This window comes from Salvia hispanica, chromosome 3, assembly GCF_029641045.1.
Source record: "Salvia hispanica isolate PSC_SH4W2 chromosome 3, Shi_PSC_v1, whole genome shotgun sequence".
Classification (NCBI taxonomy): domain Eukaryota; kingdom Viridiplantae; phylum Streptophyta; class Magnoliopsida; order Lamiales; family Lamiaceae; genus Salvia; species Salvia hispanica.
In genome coordinates, this window is record NC_142694.1 from 50,393,894 (window position 1) to 50,414,159 (window position 20,266).

The 20,266-nt window shown below is 37.1% G+C and overlaps 1 protein-coding gene and 1 pseudogene across 1 annotated transcript; one reads left to right on the plus strand and one right to left on the minus strand.

Moving 5' to 3' along the window:
- Positions 1–528: 528 nt before the first annotated feature.
- LOC125215246 (cation/calcium exchanger 4 pseudogene) lies at positions 529–3,032 on the plus strand (annotated as a pseudogene).
- A 9,590-nt stretch (positions 3,033–12,622) lies between these two features.
- Positions 12,623–14,878, minus strand: LOC125212872 (guanine nucleotide-binding protein subunit gamma 3). Its single transcript, XM_048113156.2, has 5 exons — positions 14,437–14,878; positions 13,706–13,758; positions 13,537–13,581; positions 13,395–13,439; positions 12,623–12,997 (listed from the first exon to the last, which is right to left on the minus strand). The coding sequence occupies exons 1-5, from the start codon at positions 14,572–14,574 to the stop codon at positions 12,661–12,663; spliced, it is 618 nt and encodes a 205-aa protein (XP_047969113.2). The 5' UTR covers positions 14,575–14,878; the 3' UTR covers positions 12,623–12,660.
- Between the last annotated feature and the right edge of the window lie 5,388 nt (positions 14,879–20,266).

The following is a 20,266-nucleotide window of genomic DNA, read 5'->3' on the forward strand; positions in this document are numbered from 1 at the left end:
GCATTTGTATTATCATAGATAAACCGTAATATTAAAAATATAAAAAAGACAAATAGTTCTCCTACTTGATATGTTTGCCGACAAATATACCTACTTTAATTACCCACTTGAAATATTCTCTAAAGAAGTGTGCAATTTGGGAGATTAGATATGAGTAGTTTTATAATACTAGTACTATTTGATTCGGTGAAATATGTCTACTAATTTTGTAATAATATAACGTTTGTCAATTATTAGATCTTGGCCATTTATTAGAATCAATTAAAGTGATCGATCCTGCTCGATGATATGGAATGTTCTTAAATTATTGAACCAGATATTTTACTCTTTTAGATGTCTAGAATTAACATAGTAATAAAATAATTGAATCTTAATCTAAAGTAGTAAAAATAATAGAGAAAACAAATAATGATTCCAAATTCCAATGTGTATGGAATAAGCATAAAATCCACGTAGCATGTCATCATTACCTTTCCATATTCCAAAATGAAGCCTTACTCCACCACCTGTCCTGTCGTCTTCCCCGTTTACACGCTCTTGTTTGCTTCTTCGCTAATCTACGCGTCCTATTCTCTCCTTCTATTTTACTTATTAATTATTCTCTTTACTCCAAATTATAGTATCTAAATTCAACGATCCTATTTGTCGTTTTTCACAGAGATTCGGCCAAAAAGTCTGCAATTTCCATACTCTCTGCAACACCACACACTTGAAATCCTCCTCCCCCTTTATCGCCTCTTCTACTGCTTCAGGTTTCATGATCAAAATCGAAACTTTTCATCTGCTGTTTATGGGGAATTTCGATTGATAATTGAAATCCCAGTCCTTTTCATTTCACCCTCACTAGCCCATTTATTCAGATTTTTTTGAATTTCTTCCTCAAATTGACCGTCGCTATCTGCTAATTTCACCAGTCCAATTGTGGGGTTCGAGCGATGGGATTTCTCAGTTGTCTTAATCGTTCGAAATTTCGGGGAAGTTGTAATGGGCTCTGCGTATTGGTATTGCTTGTTTTCTTCGTGTATAAAAACGGGGGTCCGTTTACAGAGAAGCCGTTGCTGAGCTATCACCAGAAGACAGCCGTGAGCGATGATCGTCTTCAAAATTCATCGATTGTTGACCCGATCACGCAGGGGAGGAATTTCCAATCGAGCAAAAATCCCACAATTTGCACCGAAATTTACCAGCATAGTGGATTTAGCACAGAATGCGAGTATTTGAGGGCTAATCCAGACTGCAATTCAGGAGGTTTTATCAATTACTTGATTTTCTTTTACTGCGATTGTGCAGAGGTTAAGCCTTTGGGGTATTTAGTGTTAGGGATTTGGTTGCTTGCGTTGTTCTACTTGTTGGGGAATACAGCAGCTGATTACTTCTGTTGTTGTTTGGAGATGCTTTCAAATCTGTTGAAATTGCCCCCAACGGTTGCAGGGGTGACTCTGCTTCCGTTGGGGAACGGGGCTCCCGATGTGTTTGCTAGCATTGCTGCTTTTGCGGGGAGGGATTCGGGCGATGTGGGGCTGAATAGTGTGTTAGGAGGGGCTGTTTTTGTGACCTGCATTGTGGTTGGGACTGTTTCATTGTGTGTAGCTGATAAGAATGTGCAGATTGATAGGAGGTGTTTTCTGAGGGATGTGGGGTTTTTCCTCATTGCCATTGTGTCACTTTGGGCAATCTTGTTTGTGGGTGAGGTGAGCCTTTGGGGGGCTATATTGTTTGCCTTGATATACGTGTTTTACGCCATCTGTGTTGCTGCGAACGAGCTATTGAGGAGCCGCGAGAGGGTGTTGTTGATTTCGGATGGTGGGAGCTCGAGGCCTTTATTGCCACTTTGTAGGAACGCAGAGGTGGATATTGAGCATCCCTTGCTAGAGTCTGGTGATGGTGTGCCGTATCTTGAGAAATCGAGGCTTCCCCATTGGATGTGGTCGTCGCATGTCGCAATTTACTCCCACGAGCCTGGTAAAAATGGTGATGGTGAAAGTGAAAAGGTTTTGTGGGGTTGGAATGAGGAGGAGGATAGTAGGTGTGAGCGGCCGTGGTGCTCTTGGTCCGGTCTTTGTAAGTTGCTAGAGATGCCGTTGGCCATCCCTAGAAGGCTGACCATTCCCATTGTTGAGGAGGGAAGGTGGTCGAAAACATGTGCTGTTTGTAGCGCGTTTCTTGCGCCCATTTTAGTAGCGTCTGTCTGGAGCTCTGCTAACACAACTGTATGCCTCATTGGTGCTGCAGTTGGGGCAACGCTTGGCCTCCTCGCGCTTATATTCACCAGTACTGAACATCCACCTACACAACTATTGCTCCCATGGGTTCTTGGGGGATTCGTGATGAGCATTGTCTGGTTCTACATGATCGCGAATGAGCTTGTGGCCTTGATGGTGGCACTCGGTGTTATCATGAGGATCAAGGCGTCGCTGCTGGGGCTGACCATCTTGGCATGGGGCAACTCGATGGGTGACCTAATGTCGAATATGGCCATAGCCCTGAATGGGGGACATGGCGTGCAGGTTGCTATGTCCGGGTGCTATGCTGGGCCGATGTTCAACATCTTGGTTGGGCTGGGTGTCTCGTTGCTCATCGGAGCTTGGTCCAAGAAACCAGCATCCTACGTGGTGCCTGAGGATAGCACTCTCTACTACACGCTCGGTTTCCTAACCGTAGGGCTCGTTTGGGCGCTCGTTGTCTTGCCACGGAACGATATGCGGCCTACGAGGCTGATGGGGATTGGCCTAATGGTGATCTACTTGGGATTTTTGAGTCTGAGAGTTTGCATTGCTGTTGGGGATGGATCAATCACTTGATGTGGAAAAAGTGTTGCTAATTTTAAGTGTGTTGTGTTGGATCTTTGCAATATGTGGAATTAGATATTGTGTATACTTTGAAGTTTCCAGTTTTGATTAGTTAGATTTGGTTTGGGTAGAAGTAGAGCTAACTAGTGTTTGTATATAAATGAAATGTTGAAGGGGTGTGTGCTTAGGTCAGCGGGTATGTTAGTAATTGAATGCAATCCTAAAATAGGAGTTTCTATTTAATTGCTGACATATGTAGGGAACACTAAACATATTATAATATTGTTTATTGTTTGACAAAATTTGATCTGCCGATAATATCCGTTTTATTTTATCTAACCGCAATAATGTTATATTAGTACCGTTGTTTATAGTATTATTGTTTTAACTAATAGAATCTCATTGTAATCGGTAGTCAGTCACAATTCTGATTGAATTTGAACTCTTAAAAATTACTCAATTGAAGACCAATTCTAATCTATATCTATTAGTAAGTAAAGTTATTTAATATATAAATAAATCTGTCTATTGTGCCCTTATTAAATATTCTCGCGAATTCTATTGCATATGTTCAATTTGGGATGTTCCACACCCCCAATATCCTAAAATGCAAATGTCATTGTCTTTGTCTTTAGTCTTAATAGGCTCATCTTATTTCTTACTACTATAACTCAATTGGAAATTCAACCGGGAGGGGAGTAGTATTACTACATTTTGAAGGTACTAATACAAGTATATTATTTCCTTCTTAGTTCATAACCACATGCATAAGATGAAACTTCACGAGTTCTACAAGCATGGGACGAAGTTAGGAATTCTATATAAGTAGGAAAAAATATACATAAAAGGCATTTTAAGGACTCGAGAAAGAGTATATATAAGGATATTTCAAACTAGCATAAATGAAATTTTTTGAAGTAGGACATTTGGCCCTTGTTGAGCTCATTTAGCTCCGTCCCTGCCTGCACGACTCGTGTGCAGCGGCCTCTTAGCACGCCACTCGTGCAACCATGCAGAGCCAATCATTATGCGGATGTTTCCATAAAATGAGTAAATGAACGTTTACTCACTTATTATTCCGTCAATTTAAAAAATAATATGTGTTCAATTCATATGGCATGTGGGCCCTATTTATTTCTATTTGTCAAGAAGTTAATGGTGAGGACGTGAGGTACACCACATCATTATGCCAACATTGTATGAAAAGATCATGGAATTTTTACTCTTGTCTCTCGGGCGTAGCCAGGATTTTATTGTAGGAGGGGCAAAATTATTTATACGAAATTTTATACTCCCTCCGTCCCATATTTGAAGTCACAATTAGTTAGGACAAGGGTTTTAAGGAATTGGTGGAGTGTAATTAATGAAGTGAGATGGTGGAGTGTATAATAAATGAAGTGAGTTGGTGGAAAGTGAGATGGGTTTACTTTTTAGATTTTAAAATTGTTTTTTTTACTTATAAGTTTGGTTGTTTAAATGATTTAAACTTATGGTTTTAATTTTTCCAACTTGTTTACTCTTTTTTATTTACAAAAATTTAAGCTATGCCAAAGTTAAAATAAAAAAAAATGTTTCACACATTGCACACCCTTGTTTTTTCGGCCATCACATCTCAACAAATTTAAAGAGGGAACCAAATTCAATTTTCATTAACTCAAACTCCAAATTGAGGAGGGAAAAATTCATTACAATCACTTGGAGGGAAAAATCCAAAACCAAATATAAGCTAAACTGCACCTATAAATACATTCACTCCACCATTACTCCAACAACTTGAACTCCACCAACCAACAAACCAACCAAAGGTATTTATAGCTAAATTACCCTTAGAGAAATCTCATCATAGGGCAATGGAGATGGAGCAAGAGATGGAGCAACAGATAGAGCATGAGCATATTCATGAGATGGAGCAACATATGGAGCAGGAGCAGTTTCAAGAGGCAGAACCAGAGCAGGGGCCAAGGGCCACCCAGAATTTGAGCAGCCAAGAGAAGAACCATATTGTGCAGTTCCTTCAACAACAATGCCAAGCTGGAGCACTGCCACATGGTTCATTTGAACTGGGGGATAGCCAAGCAACACATTGAAGATGAGAAACCTGTTGTCATGATGGGCCTCTTCAGGATATAATAAGAAGACAGGTAAACTAAATTTTGATGAAGATAAGTTCAGAAAATTGTCTTTTCTTGAGAGATCATGCTATAAAAAAGTTGCTAGTAAGATGGAAGTTAGCAAGCACAGTTGGTAGATGGGCAAAGAAAAACCTGGTAAGGCCACATACAAATGCCATAAAGCCAGCACTCACTGAAGCAAACAAAATCAGTAGAATGAGATGGTGTCTTACTCATATTCAGCCAGCTATAGATGAAGGGAAGCTTCTTTATCATGCAATGCACAACACAATTCATATTGATGATAAGTGGTTTTACATGACTAAGGCTTCAGACAGATACTACCTGTTGCCGGATGAGGATGAGCCTTACAGGTCTTGCAAATCAAAAAGATTCATCACAAAAGTGATGTTAACGTGTGCTGTAAGTGGGCCACAGTTTGGCACAGATGGGCAGACCATCTTTGATGGTAAAATAGGCATATTCCCATTCACAGAACAAGTTCCAGCCAAAAGGAAGTCAAAGAATAGGCCAAGAGAGACACTGGAGACAAAGCCTATCCCATCAGCTAACAAGGAAGCAATGGAAGAATGTCTCTTGAATTAGGTATGAATATTTTTTCAACTCACATTCCCATCAGACATTGGTAATGTCATAACTTAGCCATTCATTCATACATAATGCACAGATTATTCCAGCAATCGAGGCTAAGTGGCCAGCCAATGCAAGCAAGGAGATATATATCCAACAAGACAATGGCAAACCTCACCTAAACTCCTCTGACTCACAATTTGAGGCTCTTGCAAGTTCAGATGGATTCAAATTCCATCTAGTTAGCCAACCAGCCAACTTCCCAGACACCAATGTATTGGACCTTGGCTTTTTAGGGCCATACAATCACTACAAGATGATAAACTAGCCACAAATATAGATCAATTATTGGGTAATGTGTGGAGTTCTTTTGAGGAACTCACACCACAAACTCTGAACAATGTTTTCTTAACATTGCAAAGCTGTTTCGGCAAGATCCTAGAAGTGCATGGGGGCAACAACTACAAAATACCCCACTTGAACAGAGAAAGGCTGAGAAGGACAGTGGGGCTTCCTACATCACTTGAAGTTGATGAGAATCTGGTAAGGGAAAGCTTGGATTATCTACTACTCCCTGAGAATGATGTGGGCGTCTCATATGACATAGGGCATCTAATCAATGTTTTAGATTTCTAGCTAGGCCACTTGAATCATGGGGTTTACAGTATAAGCATCAAAATAGGTTGGTGTTTAGGATGTAAACTTGTTTTTTGGGATATAGCCTTCATTTTGGGTTAGGATTACTAGGCTCCATTCTGGGATAGGGTAACTAGGCTTGCTTATAGCTCTAGAAGTTGCATTTTGTATGAACTCCAAGTGTAAGACATGGTTGGTGTGTGTTTTTTTAAAAAAAACCCTCAGCAAAGTTTCATCATGAGGCTTAAGCCTCCAAACCTAATACAGGGGTGCTTATATCACACAAACTTCATAATATAGGAGTAAACATACAATCAGTGCCAAAAAAACCAACCAAAGATAGAAAAATTGCAAATCAAAGCCTCCAAACCATCAAAGGGGTGGCTAAGTTCACAAAAAACCAACCAATACAGAGGAATCATAGCTGAGAATGCAAGACTCTCAGAAAAACTTCATCACAGAAGAGCAACATTGCAAATCAGAGCCTCCAAACCATCAAAGGGGTGGCTAAGTTCACAAAAAACCAACCAATACAGAGGAATCATGGATGAGCATGCATAACTCCCACAAAAGCTTCATCACAGAGGAGTAAACATACGATCAGTGCCAAAAAACCAACCAAACACAGCAAAATTGCAAATCAAAGCCTCCAAACCATCAAAGGGGTGGCTAAGTTAAAAAAAAAAAAAAAACCAATATAGAGGAATCATAGATGAGCATGCATAACTCTCACAAAAACTTCATCACGGGGGAGTAAAATTGCAAATCAGAGCCAACAAACCAACCAAAGACAGCAAAATTGCAAATCACAGCCTCCAAACCATCAAAGGGGTGGCTAAGTTCACCAAAAACCAACCAATACAGAGGAATCATAGCTGAGCATGCAAAACTCTCAGAAAAACTTCATCATAGAGGAGCAAAATTGCAAATCAGAGCCTCCAAAAGGGGTGGCTTAGTTCACAAAAAACCAACCAATACAGAGGAATCATAGATGAGCATGCATAACTCTCACAAAAACTTCATCACAGAGGAGTAACAATAAACCAACCAAAGGCAGCAAAATTGCAAATCAAAGTCTCCAAACCATCAAAGGGGTGGCTAAGTTCACCAAAAACCAACCAATACAGAGGAATCATAGTTGAGCATGCAAAACTCTCAGAAAAACTTCATCACAGAGGAGCAAAATTGCAAATCAGAGCCTCCAAACCATCAAAGGGGTGGCTAAGTTTACAAAAAACCAACCAATGCAATGAATACACAGATTATCACATGTAATTTATCAGAAAAACTTCATCATGGAGTAGCAAACAAACCAACACAGCCAAGACAACAATAACCCTCAATCAATTCAACTGAAACAACCTCCAAACCCTACACAGGGGGTGGCTTAGAATTGAAAAAATACTCACAGATTAGAAAAGATCTTTCATGCTAGGCAACAAGATCAACAACATTGCTTTTTCATTCTCGGTGTACTCCACCTTTGATGAAGACTGTGGTTGAGGTTCAGATGCGTCAAAGGGGAAGGATGGTGCCTGCATTTCAGAGTCTTCATAGGCCTGGAACGGTGGTGGACATTCAGATCCGTGAAAGACCTTCGACGGTGCCTGCATTTCAGAGTCATCATAGGGCTGGAACGGTGGTTGACGTTCATACCCGTCAAAGCCCTCAGATGGTGGCTGGGTTTCAGATCCGTCGAAGACCTCAGCCGGTGGGGGAATCTCAGTTTCTTCGACGACCTCAGACCCGTCAACGCCCCCAAACCATCATTGATTTCCCGATCGGTGGTACCAATCGACCGCTCGTTAGATTTCCCAACCATGCAATGATTTCCGGTGGTGTATCAAGGACAATTAGGGTTCCGGGGGGTGTATCGAAAGATGGCAATGATTCAAACTCTGGCAAAGCATCCCATTCATCAGCCATGAGAAGCGAACGGTGATGGAGTAATCGTCGGAATTAGATCGGCGATTATAGTAGGAGCCGAATAGGGTTCCTTCGATTAGGAATAGAGAGAGACGGGAAGGTGGAGTGAGAGAGAAATGAAAGTCAAATGAGGGGGTTTGGGGGGGTTAAGTTTTTGTTTTATTTTTTGGTTTATTTTGTGTAGATAATGGCATTTGGGTGTAATTTTATTGAACAATGGGGTAAAATTTTATGTCCAAATATGGAAAATTCTAAATGTGACTCTAAATGTGGGACGAACTTTTATGGCAAAATGTGACTCCAAAACTAGGACGGAGGGAGTATATTTGAGCAGGGACATTTTGTGCAATTTCATACATATATTTGAAAATTTATAATAAATCTATAAATATAAAGAAGAATTGAGGAGGTGCATTTGCCCCACCTTCTAATAGGCTAGATCTGCCCATGCTCTGTCTCAAGCAATGTTTTAAAAACCGGACCGGACCGGCCAGCTCGACCGGTCGGACCGCGAACCGGTGCGTAGTCCGGTCCGGTTTGCACTATAAAACCAGTAGCGCATCAAATCGCCGGAACCGGCCGGCCGGACCTGTCTGGCCGAGAACCGGAAACCAGTTTTCTAGATTTTTAAAATTTTTATAAAATTTGCATTTGGTGGGAGTTGAACTCATGACCTATGAGTCAAGAGACCAACATCTCTACCACTCCATTGAATGAAATATTATGAGCATTAATTATTGTTATACATTAAACTTGTAATTTTTTGTCCACACAAATTAATAATTTGGGTTTAATTTTGTACTTTTAAATAATTACTATTAGTTGTGATATGCTTAATATTAACTATCCCTCACTAAATTTTACTTTTATTTGTATAATGTATATAAATAATAGATTTTACCCAATATTTAATATTGTAGTATATATATTATTAACATAGTTTATTACTCCATATTTACTAAATAATACTCCAAACTTATTAATAAATCATGTTTAATTTATGTATTAACTAATAATACTAATATAGTATATATTTATCCAAATTAACTAAAAATTCATGTTTATTTTTATATATGGTCTATAATATTATTTTACCACATAAACATTTTTGAATTAATATAAATTTTATTTATTTATATATGAAAAATATTGTACTTTTTTAGTTATTCTAATTAATAATTTATGTATTTAGTTATTATTTAAATTTTATCATTCACTTATTTTAAATGCTCTTTATATTTAATTTATATACAAAGTTTAATAGTGTATGTTTTTGTTATATATTACTAATTATAATTTATCACTCATTAAATTTAATATACTTTGTAAGGATATATTTGATTATATATATTCGCAAGGTAAAACGGTTCGACCAGTTATTGAACCGGTCAGACCGGTTGAACCGTGAACCAGTAGCCTCACCGGTTCACCGGACGATTCGGTTTTTAAAACATTGGTCTCAAGGTAGTTGAGTCGTATTAATTTTTGTTTTTCCTAAGATAGTTGAGTTATTTCCTTTTTTGACAAAAACTTTATCTTCTCTCATAATTTACTTTCTCTTCATCTATCTTACTTTATTCTCTCTCTTTTTACTCTTTCCACTTTAATCTTTAAAACATCAATTTCTTAGTTTCCGTGCCCAAAAAATTTCCCAACTACCTTGGGACGGAGGGAGTATTAGTTATAATGAAATGTGAGTAGAATAAAGTTAGTGGAATGTGAGTTTTATTATCAAAAGTAGTAAAAAACAAATGAGAAATTTATTATTGGATGGACGAAAATGACAAAATAGAACGTTTGGTGGACGGATGGAGTACTTTCTATTTAGAATAGTTTTATCAAGTCATACGTGACTAAATTGTTACCCCTAGTTTGTAGTATGATTTTATTTTAGCATTATTTTTATAGACAATGAATATATATATATTACTCCCTCCGTCCCATTTTAGGAGTCCCGGTTGAGTTCGGCACGGGTATTAAGAAATATAAAGAAAAGTTGGTGAAAAGAGATAGTGGAATGTGGGTCCTACTTTTATATATTAGTTTTATAATAAAATGTGAGTGAAAAAAGGTGAGTGGAATGTGGGGCCTATTACCAATTATGGAATATTCCAACCGGGACTCCTAAAGTGGGACACCTAAAAGTAGTAAACCGGGACTCCTAAAGTGGGACGGAGGGAGTAATTATTTTTTTTATGTGCGTTACATTGCTATCTTTTTAAATTGCTATCTCTGTTAACTCATCAATGCAGTGTACTAAAAATGTCAACACGGTGACATTAAAATGTCAACACATAATGTCAACATAGTGTATTGAAATGTCAACAAAATTATGTGTTGACATTTTAATACACTGTATTGATGAGTTAGTAGAGTTAGCAACTTAAAAAGTTAGCAATTGATCACACCCTATTGTCTATAATATACAATAGAACTAATTTTTACGCTTTGAGCATAGGCACTATGAAAGAGATAGATTGTGGAGTGATATAGAGAGAATTGCGATAAAGCACGCGGTGGTATGGATGAATATAAATATTGAAATACCAAAATAATGTTATTATCGTATCAAAAAATGCCAAAAATATTAAATTTTTGGTATACTGTAATTTTCAATACGATATAAAACTTTATTGATTATTTCGATACGAGAAAAGGACATAGATTTTCACATACCACGGTGTATCAAACATGTGATATCAATATGACCTTGATTGGAGTGTTAGATGTTCACATACCGCTGTAGATTTTACCGCTGTAGATTTGGCCCTACAGCCACGCTTTAAGGATTGGTACGTGAGATAACGAGTGACATAAAAAAAAGTTAACTTAGTGATAACTTGAGTAAGTTAAAAAAAATATGATAATAATTAAACAAACTAGGCAAGTTACTAAACAGTGGGTGTACAAAACGTCAAGAAGGCATAAGTTAATGACAACGAGTCAACGACCTAGATTATCTTTCTTAATAATGGAATGTAGCCTTGGAAAAGGAGAAATATTGCCCCATCTATTTGTGAAAGAAGAGTGAAAATGAAATAAAAGATGTTTACCTAACCACCCATGCGTGCAATGATAAATGAATGCAATTTTACAAGGTACACTAACAACATTTAAACATACAAACTACTATCTTTAAGATCAGTCAAAGTAAAACTAAACTTGGTGAATAAGAAAATGAAAAACAATTTCGTCCCTTAAGCTAAGAGAGCTTGAAGGAACAACAACAACAATAGCTATGAAATATGTGTAGACACGAAATAAGCTATCTAATTCACAAAGTAACACTTTGCACAATTGCACTCAAACACACTCAAGACCTTGACAGCTATATCCTATTCTAAGTTTCACTTCTATTGATAATTTAGCATTCCCATTGGTCCTTCTCTCCACTTTAAACAAAAGACAACAACAAACCGGAACATGCGATCGATATTTAAGTGACTAAGATAATAAATGCACAACCAGTACTCATATTCACCAATGAGTTAACAAGAAATAAATGAACTTCAAACAAACTAATGGAAATAATTACGGAAATCACTTGACCAACAACGGTACTCAAACATAATTGACACAACATACAAAAGTCATGACAGAAATATCATAAATTCCCACACTAGAACAAATAAATTACACGACTCTTACTTGTGGAGTACTCCCTCCGTCTCATTCAAGAATGTTCATATTCTTAAATGACATGAGATTTTAGGTGGAGTAGTTGTCTATGATAAAGTAGAGTGGAAACCGTGATTAAATATTTTAATGAGGAGAGAGGAGAGATGAAAGAGACTTATTTCCAAATATAGAAAGTGGACATCTTGGGACAAACTAAAAAGGAAAGATACACATCTAAAGTGGGATTGAGGGAGTATTAAAATTTTTGACCATTATGAAAGAGGTGAGGCAAATTTTCTCTGGTGCAGTCTATAGGATTGTATTGTTAATCCAAGTGTTGTGTAAATGTCTGATGGATTAATTCACTCTCCTCTATATAGAATGCTGATGGATTATTCAGGATCATGGGCCCGCTTATATGTTAGGCCCGTGCAAAGTTACGTTGGATCATTATAAAAGTTTATGTACTTACTTACCCATCAAAGCCCAAATTTCTTTTTAGTCATCACTCGAACTCCTTTGATCAAGATATATATGCCCACAACAAGGGAAACCAAGAAAAGGAAAAAGAGCCCGCATGGACAGCGCAATTGACTCCGGAGGGACAAAGTTGTAAGAAGAAGAAAAGGAAAACGAAGGTGAAATAAAATTAAGCCTCTCAATATGACACTCATCGAACTTTCGACCAACATAGACTATTTATTAGCCAACTCAGCCTCAATTTCGCCCAAATTGAAACTGCTTGCTAATACGAACCATAACTTTGCTAATATTAAAAACTTCTCAAGAACTAATTAGCTAATAAAACAAATTACTTTTAAGAGTTTAGAAACTTAGTCAAAATTTGGTGTAATGCCAGCCAATCCATGATTGGGTGGTGCTAAATAATTAGAAAGCCTACTACTATAACAAAATATTTAGAGCTCTGACAAGTTAAATGGGCCCAAGATAAAAAAATGAGTAAAAGACAAGAATATATTCATAAAAAATTACATACAGTAGTAGCAAGGGAAGCAGCAGCTTTTGTTACAACATGAACACATATTTTTTAGGTTGGGACATTTAGGATGACATGTACACCTTGTGCAAGAGCAGGTTGGGCAGCAAGGCCGCTTAGGCAGGCAGCAGCAGCAATTCAGGCTGCATTTCCACTTCTTAAAGCATTTGCTACTAACGCAGGGGAAGCACCAGCATGCCGGTATTCCGCAGTTCCGACATGGGTTGCTGCAGGAATTACACGTCATACAGTCGCAGCACCGCGGCATACTGAGATCACACGAGCAACCACAGCAGCAAATCCATGAAAAGTCGAAGCAGCACGCTCCACTGTGCCCAGAAATGCAACTTGTGTCAAAGAAGTCTAATGGTGTAAAGTAAAATTACAGCCAAGAAAAGCAACTTGTGACAGCATTCCATTTGTTACTTTCAAAAGATTCAGACAAAAACCATTCAGTTCAGTGCTGAATATAACTTTAATTTTTTACATATGTACGAATTACATGGATAAATTCAGAAACGTGTCATGATGAATTTTTTTGCTATGGGACAATTGAGAAAATTGTCAAAGCTATGATATAATTGGCCGTTTTTTAATAGTTGCGGGATAGACCAGAATTTGACCAAACTCCATGATATTTTTGGCCATTTACCCTTTGATTTAAGTAAAACTAACAAACAAAAACACCTCAAAGCTAAAGTATGGAGTTACTTAGAGGGTACATACCAGAACCATTTCCAGAAACGCCATGATTTACGAGTCTTCTTAATCCTGATTTCGACGACAACCACGGATGAGATCTAAAAGTGAGAACTTCACCATATGCAGAAGTAGCAAAGAAAGAGAATGAATCAGTTTCATTGCTTACGTAGGTATGAGAGGGTCGACATTTCCTGTCACGAATTCAGCGACCCTGCAAGAAGTCGAAATTCATTATGTTAAAGCCAGTTTGTCACAGTTTCATGAGCCAAATTTTAGGGTGTGTTTTCATGATGATGCTCGAAATGAGAAGTTAATGAACTGCCAAGATAACATACTCTTTACAGGATCTTGAAGCCGGTGGAATGCTCTCAAGCGATTTCAATTCTTCCTGCTCACAACAATAATCCAACCAAATCCGTTATTGGGAATAGCATTCGACTTGTGCTCGTATAAACAGAGCTAAAAACGAATCAACCCGAGATGAGTGAAAATGATATTGACAGAGGACTAAATTGATGGTTAATTCGGAAGCAATTCAAAATGAGAGAAGTTTTGCTAACATATCTGCTACAGAAACAAAATCACAAATCAAAATGGCAACATTCAGGCCACAAAAAAGTTTCCATTACAAGAATTTAGAAAAATTTAAGCATCCCAAGTCCACATTAGATGAATTGTGTAGTCCCAAAATCAATGCAGCACTCCATTTGAAATTTAGTTGGTGGAGTAAACACAGAGAATATGAAGTTGTTTGAGACAATCAAAGCCTTCATTGGGAACATTAATGTTGAATTAAGAAATGCATGCTGTGGTCCAAAGCTAAAATAATTCAAACTCACAACAATCTGCATTGGGCTCATTGAAGTCTCCTCCTTTCACTCACCTACCCCACAAATTAGCCTTAAATATTCATCTAAAAAAAGATGCCAATCATCACACACCTTTCTCCTGCATGACCATTTCCAATCCCTAATTTCCACCAACATTCTTCAAAATCAAATCAAACATCTCAAATCCCTAATTACTCAATCAATTTTTTTTTTAAAAAAAAAACAAAAAAACTCACGTCTAAAAAGCCAATCTCCCTCTCGAGCATCTGAGCCCTGGCTCCCTCCCTCCGCTTCCCGTACAAATGCGGCGGCGACCTCGGCTGCGGCGGCGGCAGAGACGGCGGCGCCGAACCGTTAGCCTTGAAATCAGACATTTACGAAACCATAGAGGAGAGAGAGAGAGAGGAATGGGGAAAATGAAAAGTTACGAGACAAGTGAAATAATTAGACTGAAGGGGGCAGAGACTGAGTAATAGGTATAATTAGAGGGCCCCAAAAAAAGTTCTGTGGCGCAACAACTATGGTCAGAACTCAGAAGGTAAGCTAGGAGCAGCCTATGTAGATACATGCACAATCAATTGGGGTGAAAAGTGGGCAATAATGGGATGCTGCAGCTGCTCAAGTTAAGCATAGCTTAGCTACAAACAAATATTGCAATGAAAATTTTAAAATTATACGTTAAAGTAAGAGCTCTGTGTGTGTGTGAGTGTGTGAGTGTGAGTGTGAGTGTGCAGAGAGGTGGCAGGGTAAGGCGGGGCGACGCGGCACACGTGACTGCCTCTGCTCTGTTTTCGGGATTTTTTTTATTTTTATAATTATGGATTTTACTTTTTTGGACCTCGTTTTTACAGCATTTGGTAACTAAATTGGTGCAATTCTTAGATTTGCTTTCGTCATTTTTTGGTTTTGTTTGAGAAAAAATATGGAGGTCGCTTTGGGAGGGGGGAGAATCTGGATTCGGGTTTGCAGTGCAAGTCTGATCTGTCATCAGCTGAATTATTTAATTATTTTTGCAGATTTTTAAATGATCGGTTGTTTAATTGAATAAATTATGCTAGTAGTAGTACTCTTTATTTATGGCCTTCGGAATTGTTTTTTTTAATTGGATGGAAGTTAAATATTTGAAAACGAGGAAAGTTGAAGTGCGGGTGCGGGTTCTAAGAGCATCCTTAACGCGCCTGGTCGGGCCGCAACTCGCGAGTCCTAGCCCGAGAACAGCGTTGGAGCATGGAGTGGCACGGCTTGGGACGGTCCCGAGGACGCAGTTGCGTCCCTGGGCCGCTCCCGGGGTCCGGCCCGGCCTAGGGTTAATTGTTACGGGACGTGCTGCAACGAGTCCTGGCCCGACATTATTTGGGGTTCGGGCCGGACCGGGACTCAACTTCATAATTTTTTTTTATTTTTTTATAAAATTCGAAAATTTATGTATAAAAACCACTCTTCCATCCCTTTTCATTTTAATACAACTTCATTTCTCTCTCTCACACTAAAATTCGAAAAATGCCTCCTTGCCGTGAAGGTCAACGAGCAATCGAAGCTCAAATGGCTCGAAGGTCAACTTCATTTTTTTTTTTGGAATTTTTAAATTTCAATGTTGTAAGTTTCTATTTTCCGACTGAACAATGAATTTTTCCGATTTAAATTGTTCAATGTATTCTATTTTACGAGTAAAATAGGTTGTAGTTGTGAATAGTACAAAATAATAGTTGTGGCTTGAGTTGTGGCCTGCGGGGTTAATGGAGTTGTGGCCTGGGACCCCAAATTTAGGGAAATGATGACATGGAGGGGACTTGCGGCCCAAATTCGGGATAGGGTTGAGGATGCTCTAAGGCCATTCACAATTTCGACTCAAATTCAGGTCCCAAGTTTCTTTTACGTCATTATTCACCTCATTTTTTTGTCATGTCACAAGGCATCATCTAGATTCCAACAATTCCCTCCGTCCCACAAAGATCGTCTAACTTTGACCAGACACCGATTTTAAGAAAAATAATAAAAATGTGAGTAGAAATGAGTTAGTGGAATGTGGATCCTACTTTTATATATTAGATTTATAATAAAATGTGAGTAGGAATGAGTTAGTGGAATATGAGGTCCACTACCAAATATGGTAAAAAGTGAAATGAGACAAATTTTGTGCGACGGAAAAAAAAGAACAATGGGACAATCTTTATGAGACAGATGGAGTATTAAATTGCACTATTAACAACTACAACCTACTCCCTCCGTTCCTTCATAGTTGAGTCATTTCTATATATAGTAACTTTTCCCTCTTTCTTACTTTACTCTCTCTTATTTTATTCTCTCTACTTTATTCACTTTTTACTTAATTCTCTCTACCTTTTTTCTCTTTCTTACTTTTTTATCTATTTATTTAACACACCCAACATTCATTTCTTAAACTCCGTGCCGAAAAGTTCCGCCTCAACTATGAGGGAACGAAGGGAGTATTTTATTCATAAAATTAAAAATGTTGAGCAATTATAACACGGAAAATACATTCTTCATTCGAAAATTGAAACTTACAAACATAGATTTAAAAATAATAAAGAAATTACACTAAAACATAATATCAATGCTGGAAAAACATTGGTGAGTGTCGGAATTTTTTCAATTAGATCCGCTTGGAGGTGAGTGTGGGCTTTTTCGTCGCGCATCTCAGTTTCACGGGCCATGACATTGTGTTGTTCGACAGGAACACCCTGCGCTGGAGGTCGGTTACAACGAATAACTGGAGGTGCTAGCGTTGGCGTCATTGCTCCCAGTGTCGACATAGTCTCCTTCGTCGTCAACGATCATGTTATGCATTATGACACATGCATGCATGATGTCGGCGATTATTGGACTGTGCCATCCACGGGCCGCTCCTTTCAATTTTGGGGATACAAAATTGATACGCAATTGCTTGCGTTGAAATTTTTTAAAAAATAACAATGATTTAGTATACAAAAGAAAGTGTTCCAAAATTAAAGACTAATTAACTTAATCATTTATATTCGATGCTTTCATTTGCGTCCTCTAAATTTTGGGAAAGTCCAATAATACGAACATATTTTAAGCATCGGTGATGTATTTAGAAACACAAAATAGCATTATTGTGATAGTTTGAATGTTCTTCTTTGCTTCCATCTCTTCTTTTCCGTAAATTTTTTTTTTCTCTTATATATTTATTTCTCTTCTTCCCTCTTTTCTATTTTGATAAATTAAAAAGTTTTGGACTTAAATGCAATAAATCAAAAAATTTAAAAGTATTTTGGGCCCGCTTTTCTAGGTTGATAAATTAAAAGTTTTGGACTTAAATGCAATAAATTAAAAATTTAAAAAGTATCTTGGGCTTATTATAATGTAAATCAAAAAATAGATTCGTCTTGTTCAAAGATTTATAATTGAATTGATTTTGCAGTGATCCTTTTATTTTCCTACTTTATTCTGAGTTTTATAGTATCATCGAAGATGATCTTATTAATACTATAGTTAATTAAGTTTTAGTAGTGAAAAAAAAATTAATTAAATTTTAGTGTAGTTGTGCTCCATTGCACACAGAAAAGTATATCCAGTTGCTACTGAAATTTAGTAAAAAAATTATCGTCTTTTCTACTCATGCGGGTGCGCCTACGTCATTTTTCTGGTTAAAGATTTACAATAATATTGAAATTGTAAAATATTCATACTTCATTTTGCAACTACCAATTATATTTTCTCTTGAACAAGATAATCTTTTATTTCAAGGCGAGAGTAGGAGAATATTTTCTAAAATCAACAAAGTTGAGCAATCAATCATCTCCCATAATATGAGCAATGATTTAAGTTGCAATATAAGTCACATTTGCATTTGCTAAAATTAAAAACTCTTGTAAACTTACCTAAAATATTAAGAATCACGAGTTTATATAGAAATAGGACAATATATGTCACATGAAGAAAATAATAGGTGGGGAAAAGTAAAAACGATGGTGAAATAGTAGTGTTAATATGTAGATGGTAATGGTATTAATGGAATGGTCGGAGTGGGAGATATATGTATAATAGAAATAGATAGACAAAGAAAAGGCATCAGCTTGAGGTATGCTCAAAGTTCCATATTAGTACACTGTTTCCACTTATTTCTCAACATTATTTTTTCTTTTCGCAATGCTACAAACTTATAAGAACATTTATTCTATATTGAGAAGTTTGTTCACGAAAAGAATTCCAATAGAGAAACAAATAGTTGGAACTCTTTTTATAAATTTCCAACAATTTTCCCCTTGGCTTTGGATTACTTTGATTTTGGTAAATAGCATTGCCAGCCATTAGAATAATAAACTATAACATAAAAAAAAAACTAGTTAAAAACTATTTTTAATGTAATTAAAAACGCTAATTTGTGTTTCCAAATATAGCATTAATGCTTCAAAAAAATGTTCTAATTAATTGTTGGTGTCCTAACTAAAATTAGAGAACGTACGCAAATCAAAGCATCCTAAAAAATAAAAGACTAAATTAATTTATCCTTAGTTTAGAGAGACTTTCTTTTGCGTCCAAAATTGTTGTTATTTTTTAAAATTTTCCATCGCAAGTAATTACGTATTAGTTTCTGTGTCCTTAAAAAACAAGTTTTGTAGTGATATTATGTTAAACAAATTAGTATTCCAACGATAATAGTGACATTTTAAATTGGAAAGTGGATTAAATAAATATTACGGCATTTTTTTGGATCGAATTGTTAAAATAAAGAAAAAACATCGAGAAAAAATATCCAGGACAATCTTATTTGTGAAATTGTGTAAATATGGTTTCCATCTCACTTTGATGGCACAGGTTCAGGTTGTAAAATGATACTACCTTTACAACATTAAAAAAAAGATTGATCTTTCAAAAAAGCTGCATGTATGGCATATAAAATTTGCGACCTTTGATGGATGTGCAAACCCTAAAGAGTCCAATGCAAATATTCAGTCATTTTTTTTCTAAAATGAGCATAGACTAGGTGGAGGCTCAAGATCAGAGGATCCTTTTCTCCTCCTATATTGAAGAGTCGGGCTAATGGTGATCCGAAAATACTAGCACCGGTGGAGGCTCAAGAGGAATAACGGCAAGTCGAGGGACTCCTTGCAAAGGTTTGAGTGTGTAATCCCTCTTCCATCTTTATATGTCTACAAATTGTGTGACGACGATATATGCTTTTATAATTAACTTCGCTATGTTTGGAATAAGAGATACTTAGGTAGATTTTCCTTTAAAGCAACTTGAACGTGTAGAATGAGAAATCTAGGATTTTGGGTTTTAGGTTGAAGGATATGATTGCTAATATCACTATGCTTCCCATTTTAGTTGATAGACTTTTTGTACGTGATTTGGTGGATATAGAAATTGTGTGCCTTGGTTTTGCAATGATGGGTCGAAGTTTGCATGTTTTGGTGACCCTTTTTTTGAGTACTCCATATATGGATGAACATGTGATACCTTTTTGGATTATCTTTTTGAAATTGTGGAGAGATCAAGAACCCGGTGTTATACTCCCTATTGATACGCTCGGATTTTGCATAGTTTTAAGGCCATTATTTGGTCCATTTTGAGTGTCAAAGTTGCATTATATGTCCATTATTTGCATATTTTTATCTATTTTGATATTTTTAAGTGTTTTATGAGAATTGTGCAAAAAAGAGCCTAAAAAGATAGCAAAAAGTCGAAGTTGAAAGTTTGGAGCATTCGAGCCAGCCAGCGGTCCGCTGGACCTTACACAGTGGCCGCTGGCGCCCATCGACCGCTATCCTTGCAACGACTCGTCTCGGAAATCTGAGCTGAAAAGGAGAACACGACCAGCGACCATTCATCAGAGTCCAGTAGCTACGGAATGTTTGCCATAGACTGCTGGACTTTGTCCAACGGCCCGTTGGGAAAACGCGACACATGGAATTCGCCATATTTTCTCTCCAAGATTTACCATACTATGCTGAAGAATTGTCATATCGTTGTACACGACTTGAAGGTTATAAATACCCCTAAAGCTTCATCAAAGGAACCTTTTGCTGCATATTACACCAGAGAATAATATTTGAGAGTTCCTTCCACTGTTCATCATCG